At 34.6% G+C, this 10,449-nt stretch overlaps 1 protein-coding gene across 2 annotated transcripts in view; it reads left to right on the plus strand.

The window, feature by feature from the left end:
• SCFD1 (sec1 family domain containing 1) overlaps nucleotides 1-9,770 on the plus strand; it is a 51,788-nt gene extending 42,018 nt beyond the window's left edge. The window contains exons 21-25 of one of the 2 annotated variants that reach the window (XM_080618433.1): nucleotides 756-808; nucleotides 3,321-3,354; nucleotides 4,589-4,654; nucleotides 8,501-8,569; nucleotides 9,576-9,770. In XM_080618433.1, coding sequence (XP_080474559.1) covers nucleotides 756-808; nucleotides 3,321-3,354; nucleotides 4,589-4,654; nucleotides 8,501-8,569; nucleotides 9,576-9,599 — 246 coding nt within the window. In that variant the 3' untranslated portion in view covers nucleotides 9,600-9,770. The remainder of the gene's footprint in view (nucleotides 1-755; nucleotides 809-3,320; nucleotides 3,355-4,588; nucleotides 4,655-8,500; nucleotides 8,570-9,575) is intronic. The other variant, XR_013956889.1, reaches the window with a different exon arrangement.
• Nucleotides 9,771-10,449: the final 679 nt, after the last annotated feature.

Here is a 10,449-nt window from a genome sequence, read left to right on the forward strand (position 1 = left end):
CACAAACTGAACTTCAGAGTACCTGGATGAAAATGTAGTATAGAAACAGAAGAAAGCCAAGTAGTTGTCAGAAGCAGTTACTAAGAAGTTTTGTTTTTCATCCATAATAACTGGCAAAAATCCTGCTTGTTGCCAATAAAAATATTGGAAGTGCCTCAGTGTTTTGTGTAAAGAAGAAATTTTTTTGTATAGTTTAGATAGACTTTTCAAATTCTTGTGGAACTCATTTTTCTTCAAGAGCTTAATTTTGGTTTAATAGTAGTCATAAATCATGAAATGAAAAGGGTAGCTTACGTAACAGTAGCAGGTTTTTGTCTGCCTTGTATTTAGCATTCATTGCCATAGAAATGTTTGTTTTAGAAGATTAAATCAATAGCAGATCTCTGTAACCTGGAAAATTTTAGCATTTATAAGCATGTGATGTGCCTCTAAAGCTGGTAACACCTTAATTTTAGTTTCTGCATGCTGCCTTTCTGTTGGGATTTATTATGAAACCAGTGTATTTTTTGGAAAGTATGTAAGAGTCAATTTTAGATGGACCAGAAACAAAAAGCTTAATAGCATGCTTCGTATCTCTCTCACTGTTGTTTATGCTGCACTGTGAATATTAGCGGACACGACAATTAATTTTTTAATGATGTGACTGCTAAATGGAAAATGACATTGGCTTGAATGATGCTCAGTGTAATAGGTAGAAGCAGAAATTCATAAGCCAAAATTTCAGACGTTTGAGATAAAAATGTACTTTTTGATAGGAGACAGATGACTACCGGTATTTTGACCCCAAGATGCTGCGAGGTAGTGACAGGTGAGTTTATTACGAGTTTTGCTTCTGTCCTTATACCCTGTGAAAAGGCTAATTTAAGAAATTTGGTTTTATTTTCCTTGCTGACTACACGTAATTAATTTTAATCATTAATTCTAAGTCAAGACAGTTGGTGTTGAAGTAGTTCACAACAAGAACTTGGCGCAACCAGATAAATTGTTATAACACTGCGGAGAAAAAAAATCCATTGTTCCAGTGACTGACCATGCTCCTGACATGTATGTCGGTTTAGTCACAGCAATGTATGCTAAAATTTAGCAGTAATAGATGTTAGAATTCTTTATAGTTATACTGCTCTTCAAAATTTTGTGGGTTTCACTGTTAAATTAAAAAGTCATCAGATAGAAAAATGTTGGTGCACTGTTACTTTTTAAACAGATACAAGTTTTATTTGAACATATTATTTTATTTTAGAATAATAGTAGTTTATTAATTACTTTGAAAAAGAAAATCATTAAAAATTGACTTCAGTTGCCCTTGGATAGGCCAGTGCATGTTTTCCATTTATCTGCATATGAAGGGAGAGTTGGATATCATTTATTTTGCCAATAAGAGAAGAGGGATTAAACTAGAAGTTTATAAATTTATACATTTTGCTTTATATCTTTGACAAGTAACTGTGGCTGATAATGTCATCTCTAGTACCCTAGAAACAGAAGATACTTTGCTTTAACATACCTTCTAAAATTAATTTTCATCAAACTGCTGGGAAAAATAATCAGCTCGTTTAATAGCAGGGCTTTATTACAGGATGAATATGGATAAAGTAGGTCCAGACTTGGTTGTAGTTATTTGCATTAAAATCAGTTCCTGCTTCCTCTGGTCTTAAAACACAAAAAGTCTATTTCTGACAGCATAACTAGTAACAAGAAACAAATGTGTTTTATTGGAAAGTATTATTACAGACTATATAATTTTAAAGATAAGCAGATCTCAAATGCATCACAGAAGAAAAGTGTCAGTATTTTTAGGAAATTTTGTGCAAAGATGTTTTATTAGAGCTGAAGTGTTTTTCTTATGTAAATATGCACTTTTACCCACTCCATGTAGTTCTTAAGTTGCTTTAAACAATGTAAAATTTACAGCAGTTCATAAATGAGCCATTCATCGTAGTGAACACCTTCTGATTTCTAGTTTGGGGTTTGTAAAGAAACTCAAGTTATATTCCTTAAATCATATTTGAGCATGACAGCAAAACTCTTGCATAGCTATATAGGGGTTTGTCTAATTCTCCCTTCAAATATTTATGTGGATGATAAAAAAACACAGGCTAGCTGGCTTGACAGAATGTCACTAGTTTAAAATAACTACTATTTTTTCTAGCCTACTGTTTTAATACTGGTATTTCTACCCATTATTTTTTAAATAGAGTAGGAACTATATTACTGTAATTCAGTCTTAGCAAAACAGTGTCTTTATATCCTGTGTGTGTAAAGCCTACGTCAAGTATAAACAGTCCTTGCTCCCAGAAAGGAAAGGATGGCACAAAGCACATGTGAGTTTGTCATACCATATTAAACAGTGAGGGAAGTGGGGTAACAGTTCGGCTTATGGGGAGTCTGTAGTATTCATGACAGATCAAAACAACATATTAGAGATAACTATTCCCTCTTAAAAAAAACCCCAACTTTTTCTGGTACACCGAAGTCTGTGTTGAGGCAGTTATTGTTTGTCACTGAAAGTAAACTTCTTGAAATAAGGGAAAATGTAAGCTGAAGGAAAAAAATGCACTGCGTCTAATCGGTGTTAGGATATAGCATGATATTTGACTACCTGGGGCTGCCCACAAATACAGGACAGGAAGGTGGTGGCAGTGTGTGAGCAACGGGCAGGAGAGCAGAGTGACCCTTCAGAGCTTTGTCTTTGCCTTTTCCCTTCATCCTGAAGGTGCAAGGTGATGCAGGAAAAAAGGTTTCCCCCCCCTTGCCCTGCTTCTTGCCTGTATCTAAGACTATTCAGATGGAGAGGAAGAGCCTATACCACCCAAACTGTAACTTACCTCTTCCTCCTTAAATCTTTCTATTCCTAATGTTGCTGTGACACCAGAGCACATACCTGCAACAGTAAGTATATAACGCAGGCACAGCAAACTAACTGGCCTTACCTAGTTAAGATTCCAGTAGGCAGGATTTGTAAGTGTAAGGAACTGTGCTAGCACTGCTGAAATTCTTTACTCATTGTATTTGCTCCTATCTAGCAGCAGTAGAGTTGGAGCTTTTAAGCTCTGAAGTGTTGTCATAAAGCTTATGATTCAAACAGCAACCTTAAAACTGATGCAGTAGAACTCCTATTTACCCATGTGTTCAGTCCTGTAGAATTAATGATTTTTCATAACATACTTGGAGAATGAATGTAGAAGGTCAGTTATTGTTCTATTTTACATCTTTGTCTAATATTATATTGTATTTCAGAAAGAACATGATACTTATTTGCATATTTATAGTAATGTCTTAACAAAATATAAAGTGTAGTTTGTTTGTATTTCTTTTTATAGCTCAGTTCCAAGAAACAAAAATCCATTTCAGGAGGTAAGTCACATAAAAATTATTTTTCAATGTTCATGTGTAAAATATAATAAAATTCTCAAGTCCCAGTAATTTTTGATGATAAAAATAAAAAAAAAAATTAAAAAAAAAAACCACAAAACAAAAACAACAAACCAAGAGGTCTTGTTTGCAAAACCCACTTGGACTAATTTTATCTAGTATTGGTTATAATTAGCTGTTACTCTCAAGAAGTTTTTTTATCTTCAAAGGACTATGTAAGCATTAACTAATACTCAAAAAAAAATTTAGAAAACTCTTCTGGAGGTAATTACAGGGATTCATTAATATCATAATTGGGTACTCAGCAGTTCAAATCCCCTCAGTTAAATACCAGATCTTTACAATGCTCTTTAGATTTAATCCTTTGTCCAGCCTTAAACAGCAGTGTTGACTACTGCTTTAAGTGTTTTAAAGAGTCTCTGCAATTAAAGGAAAAAAGCAAAACAACAGCAAATGTTGTCATTTTATATAAATGCCAGTAATTTTCAGTATTTTTCAATGTAATTATTTGGAAATAGTAAACATCTCACTTATCTGATCTTACTGCCAAGTTTCATAAGCAAAATCTTACCTTGGCAATATACAAATGTCTCAGATTTCTCCTAATTATCCTGAACAAAAGAAATAACTGTGTGGTGTCATACATACTGGCTAACAGATGATCACAGCAAAAACATCAATAGTAACAAAATCTCTGTAAAATCCATATACTGTAATCAAACAGTTTTGGATAGTCAATGTTAACAAAAATGTTACAGTTATTAAAACTCATTTTTCTATTCATTGATTGTTCCCTTTTAAACACAGCCCAGAAGATACTGATGGCCTTTACCTGTAATATTGTAGATTATTACCAGTAGTAAGGGAGGGGCAGGGGGGGAATAAGGAAATAGTGTATTTCTTTATAGTGGAAGTATTTTATTTGTGTCCCAAATTATTCTTACTCATCCATGGAAATATTTCCACTGTTCCTATGGACACCGGAGACAGCTCTGCACAAAAAAAGTAACATGTTGGAACTGCATAGGTTTCAAGTATTTCTTAGTAGAAGATAGTGACATGCTAAAAGCTCTCAACTTGCTATTCTGCATCCTCCTAAAACTGCAGTGTTATTATGATTATTTCTATTGTATCTATAATGATTTGGTATGTATTTTACTACTGAAATGTTAAGAATTTGAATGCAAACTCTGATAATGTGTGTGTTGCCTTTTAGGCTATAGTGTTTGTAGTTGGAGGAGGCAACTATATTGAATACCAAAATCTTATTGACTACATAAAGGTATGTGCACTTTTGTTGTTTATAATTTGCTGATAGAAACCAGTTTTAGCAGGTTTTCTGTAACATTTAGTATTTAGAAGATTGAGTCTATGAAAGTATCTTTAACGTCCTTAATATATACAGAGCCTGGGAAAAAAGAATAGAAGAAATCAGTAGAAAATGTGGATCATTAATTCAGATCAACAAAGAGTTACTGTTTCTGGTGGTTTTGCTCATGTTGCACTTTTGAATTGAGAACTGCATTCTGCTTTATTTTATCTTCATATGCACTAATGTGGTTGAAAACCGATGTAGCTAACTGAAGTAACCGATGTAGCTAACTGAAGTAACAGATGTAGCTAACTGAATTAACCTGTCTTCTGTACTGATACATCAGATGCTGTCAGTTTGGCTGTTCGTATTGTGCGAGAGTCCTGTTACTAGTTTTCATTTGCTGTTGTTAAATAAAGCAGCTGTAGTGTATCATAGCCTTGAAAGTAAGGAACTATACAGAATTCTCTAGTTTTCTTAAATCTTTCAAATGAGATATGACAGTGCTTTTTCATATGCAATTTAGCAGTATGAAATCATTTCAAAACAAAGCCTACAGATGACAGTATCTTATTTTACAACAGTCTTACTTGAACATAATGTCTGTTGTTTCTGAGGACAGCATAATGCAAATACAATGCTGCCTGTCAAAGCAGAGATCAGAATGGCATCAATATCTAAGCATTTATTATTTATCCCTCTTTCAAAGTTTTTGCTAATGAGTTAATGGAACAGCATTCTTCATATGTTGCATCATTTGATTCTGCAGAATTCATAAGAGGTGTTACATGCAAAAGGAAAAAACCCATAACTGTAATTCCAGTATACCAGACTTAATGTCTCTGATTCCAGCTGGCCAGCCTACCAGCCTAGTCAGTGGATGGACAAAAGTAACTACATCATTACAGTTCTTGGGGCATGGAGGTGGAATTCAAGAACTTCCCAGGATTAAAAAAATATATATAATTAAATAAATATGGGGCATTAGTCACTGAAAACCACTTCTTCCACAAAACAAGCACAGGAGACTTTTGTGTCCAGGTAAATCTTGAAGAACTTGAAGTCAGAACATGCGTACCAAGTTGTTTCACCCCCTCTAACAGGCAGCTGTTTTGGAACAGAGCTGGTCTGGATAGGAAAAAGGAATGAAGAAGAATGTAAGTTAAAGAAATAATCTAGGCTCAGCTTAGCACTTACCACTCTTATTGATAACCAATTATAGCATTCAGTGAGGAACTTCATACAAAGAGGCAGGAAGCTGAAGTTTCTAAGTAACAAGAGAGCAAACAGGAGGGTATTTGGTAAACAGATGGAGAGGACAGAAGGAACTAGAAAATACAGGAATTGTAATGTTAGATCTTACAGAGCCAGAAGGTGGATGTGGTTTTTCTTCTTCTGGAACCCATGAACAGTGGTTTCTTCATCATCTGTTGTCACAGCTGAAGAGTTCTGTATGTTTCTCCAACTAGAGTGCGTACTTGATCAGTGAGAGATGACCTCCCAGGGGGAAAGAATCCCCCACCCTGATTCCACTGAGCCGTTTGCTCTTGAGAAAAAAAACAGAAAAGTTATCAAAAGCCTTAATTTCACCTCCCCCACCCCCCAGAGACTTATCTGCCTCTCCCAGGTGACTCTTACAGGCTTATCCAGTAACATTTGAGTTTTCTGTGAGGTACACTTCCAGCATCTCTTATTTCAACAGATGTAGCTTACTAAGTATTCTAATATTCAATCAGTCTTCCTCCAGAATAACAAGGAAAAATCAGAAGGTATCTTGCAAGGTATCTACGTGCAAGAACAGAGCTTTTTTCTTTTCTTGCAAGCAGATACGACAATGATTTTATTCACTGCTTTATTTTTCTAAGCACTATCTGTTTTGCCAGTTTGCCTCTGAAAGCACAGAGAAAGTATTTTAAATCTTTCTAAAACAGGAAACAACATTCATTCAGCTTTGACATTCTGGATGTTTTTGTAGGAGAATTAAGAGAAACCCTCATCCAATTATTTGCAGTTCTGTGCTGTAACAGACCACTGCACATCATCAAAAAGCAAATATTTATGTCAGCAAGACAGATCATGCCTTAAAGTAAAGATATTGACCAAGTTCAGATTAACATGCTGAAAATGTGTCATCAAAATTGAAAGCCACAGGGACCCTCAGGGGGAGACCAGCATACGGTTTTGTACAGGAGAATTTAGCATGTCCTTTAATGTCCATTTGTATGTGGTTGGAAGGGTACTGCTTGATAATCTGTTCTAATCTGTGCTAAATGTTATATCACAAGAAATTTAAATCCATCTTGGTCATGAAAAAATGCTGGACTGAAGAGTGTTGAGTTGGGTTTGGGGGGGATTTTTTAGGTATTGAGCACTTTTGACTTGGCTCCAATAGTTATTTGGAGATCGAGCTCTTTGAATGGACTAAGAAATTAACTTTAAATAAAGGCATACACATTTTAAAATTTCACTTTTAGAAGAATATATACAACAGACTGGAATGTATTTTAGAGCTGCCTGGAAGACAAAATAGTACCATTTCACAGCATCATTAGGGCACGAAGAGACCTCTGAAGACCATAGTCCAACCCCTCTGCCAAGGTAGGGTCACACAGAGCAGGTTACACAGGAACACATCCAGGTGGTTTTTGAATGTCTCCAAAGAGGGAGACTCCACAACCCCTCTGAGCAGCCCGTTCCAGTGCTCTGCTTATTTGTATAGTTTAATTCTTTTCTTGGTACTAGGCAGAAACAAATACTATTCAGTCATACTACTGAAAGTGGAATCTGTCAAAATACCAGTTTAGATCAAAACCAGACCTATTCAGACATCAAGATTAAGAAAAAGCTGGCTTGAAATGTGGGAAGATGCAAGCTCAAGATCCTGCTCAGAGATGAGAATAGCTTATTACAACAAACGACTTAAAATTGATAAAGATGAGGACTTGAACTAGGATTACCATCTCCTCAGTTAGTGCGTGACTGCCAGCTAAGGACTGTTCAAATCTGCTTCTGGTACTCTCTGCTGAAGCAGCACAGTTCATAACATATGTGAAAGCAAAGACTTATTTTCCCATTTTGCTCTTTATTAAGTAATTTTTACCTAAATATGGGAAAATGCAAAATAATTTAACAGTGAAACAGGTTTCTTAAGCTTATGCTTGAACTTTGAGGAACCATGGTATTACTAGCCCAACACTGGAAATAAAGTTAGTCTGAAACTGTGTATTACTTAAACTAATTTTCACTTCCAAAATGCTCACATAGCGTTTTGGTAACCTTACTAGCAAATCAATACTATTAAACTGCACACTAGGTTTATTATGCATCCAGTTGAAATCAACACAACACTTTGTTTCAGAATTCATTTACAAAAAAAAATGTGCTGGTTTTAGCATCATCATCATATGAAAATCAATTACAGATTGAAGTTTTCAGGTTCTAATACAACAAAATCAGTAAATATGTCATTACTATTCTTAGCACAGTGCCAAGTTATTGTAGGGGTTAGGTTTGCTAAGGTAGGGATGTTAGCTTCCCCAGGCCATTCACAGATACATCAGAGAACTTGGCATTCTAGTGAGTTTAAATGTGTAAAATGCTCCATTTTTCCCACTTTCTTTCTGCCTCTAGTTGCTCATTTTCCACTTTAAATACAGGGTTGTTTTCCTCTGGTGGAGCAGCTGTTCATTTTCCAGCCAAAAGTGTAAGACTTCAACATCATCAGGATGGGGCTTGGGAATTTTTTTGGTATGCCATTAGTTTGTCACTTCTGCTACTCTGTTAAACACTTGATTTCTTTGTCTTGTCTTTTTTTAGGGTAAACAAGGCAAACACATCCTGTATGGCTGCAGTGAACTTTTTAATGCTACACAGTTTATAAAACAGGTAGGTACTTGTTTATTACTTCTGTAATATTTATTAGCTCCATAACTGTGCATTGATCTATTTACATTTCTCCATGGATTTAAAATACATAAATAAATAAGTAAATGTATATAAAACCCAAACAAACTAATTTGGGAAAGATTAATACATGTTCGTGTTACCGGTTTTCATTTGATTGAAATGGGGGTTTGGAGTCATTATTTTCAATTAACTTTTGAAGGCCTGTATTGTCAATGTGAGTTCAAGGTAATGCAGGTAAACAAGTTCATAATAATTACCTTTATGTAAATACTAATGAAAAAAAAAATGACCCCATTCTTGATATTTTCACAAATAGCATGTCTTTACAGGCTGTTCTAGAGACTTTTACAACTCAAAACCTGCTGTTTAACTGTGGTGTTTAAACCTTTGTCCCAGATTTGGTTATTTATAAATACTGACCTAGTGGAGCTTGATGTTGTCCATACCTATACTAAAAAATCAGTCTTCGAGTTCTGTTTGAAAACATTATAATCACCATTACGTCTCTATGCCTTATTCCAATACAAATGCAAAATAAAAATTGTGCCCGGTGGTCAGCAAATAGCAGCCCTTCAGTAGCTGTCACCACCTATGGTTTTACTTCCTACTAAGATGAGAATAAATTATTAATCAAAATTACATGTTAAGAACTAAATTAATTCTTGTTATACTTGAAGGAGAAGTATGGTACTTTATTTATCAGCTTATAACTCTTCAGTCAGCTTAATTAACTAACTTCGTTGTTGACTTCACTGTGTATACTGTACCTTAACTTCCCAGATTTATTAAAATCTTAATATTTGAAGCTTAGATCCTTTCATATGAGGGTATGCATTAAATATTCTATTACCAGCATACGTTTGGCTGTAAGAGGCAAAAAAAATAAAGATTATAGAATAGAAGTACTTACTCTATGAACTGGATATTGGTTTGACTGAAAGAATAAGATTAGCAGCCTAATGGTTTTCTGTCTCTTCATATTTAGCTGTCCCAGCTTGGCCAGAAATAAGACTGAAACACCATTACCTGGATGGCAAAGTGACAACAGAGAATTATTACAACATTCAGATATCTTCATAACTATAATCTTGTCCTTATATTAAAAATTAACCCCATTTCATTAATATGATAACTTTTAAAAAATATCTGTAATTAATATGGTGTATATCAACATTTCAGAAATAAACCTTAAAACCTGATATGTTTTTGGTGGAGGTTGGTTTCACATTATTACATTCTAAATGCAGTGTGAGCTATGGTTAACGACAGAACTGGCTGAAAAGCACAGCGTCTTCAAGTTTTTATCTATAGTTTCTGTTACAGTAAACAAAGCAAAAGCTTGAAGAAAAGGTCAAGTCTGCCTTTAGGAGATGTTTTCTTCTTGAAAGCCAGACTATCTTTCTTTTAACAGAATTGAAAAGGACAAAACCGCCTTTTAGGACCACAGACAAACAGCCTTAGTGCAAGAGAACTACTACAAGTTCTTACCCTTTTATTTTACCAAAGCCATTATACTCGTACTTAGATTTGTGCAGTCATTTCTTGATGGTCCAGAGATATAGTTGACATACAAGTTTCTGATACAGTAAAATTTAGCTTTTATGGTTAAGAGAAAATTACTTGCCTACAAAATCAGTTTCAACTGTAAAACTTTACAGTTTTAAATTTTTTAACCATTTTCTTGTGCACTTTTTATTGTAACTACTTTGACTGTTATGTTTTGGAAGAAACCAAGTGATACTCACACAACATCTCATAACTTTACTATAAGCAGATATTTAAATACAGTTTTTAACAACTGCATGAAGTAGGAGCAATTAAATAGTTTGAAAAATCTCACGATAAAATAATTTTGCCAG

The sequence above is a fragment of the Psittacula echo genome (assembly GCF_963264785.1).
Source record: "Psittacula echo genome assembly, chromosome: 5".
Classification (NCBI taxonomy): Eukaryota; Metazoa; Chordata; class Aves; order Psittaciformes; family Psittacidae; genus Psittacula; species Psittacula echo.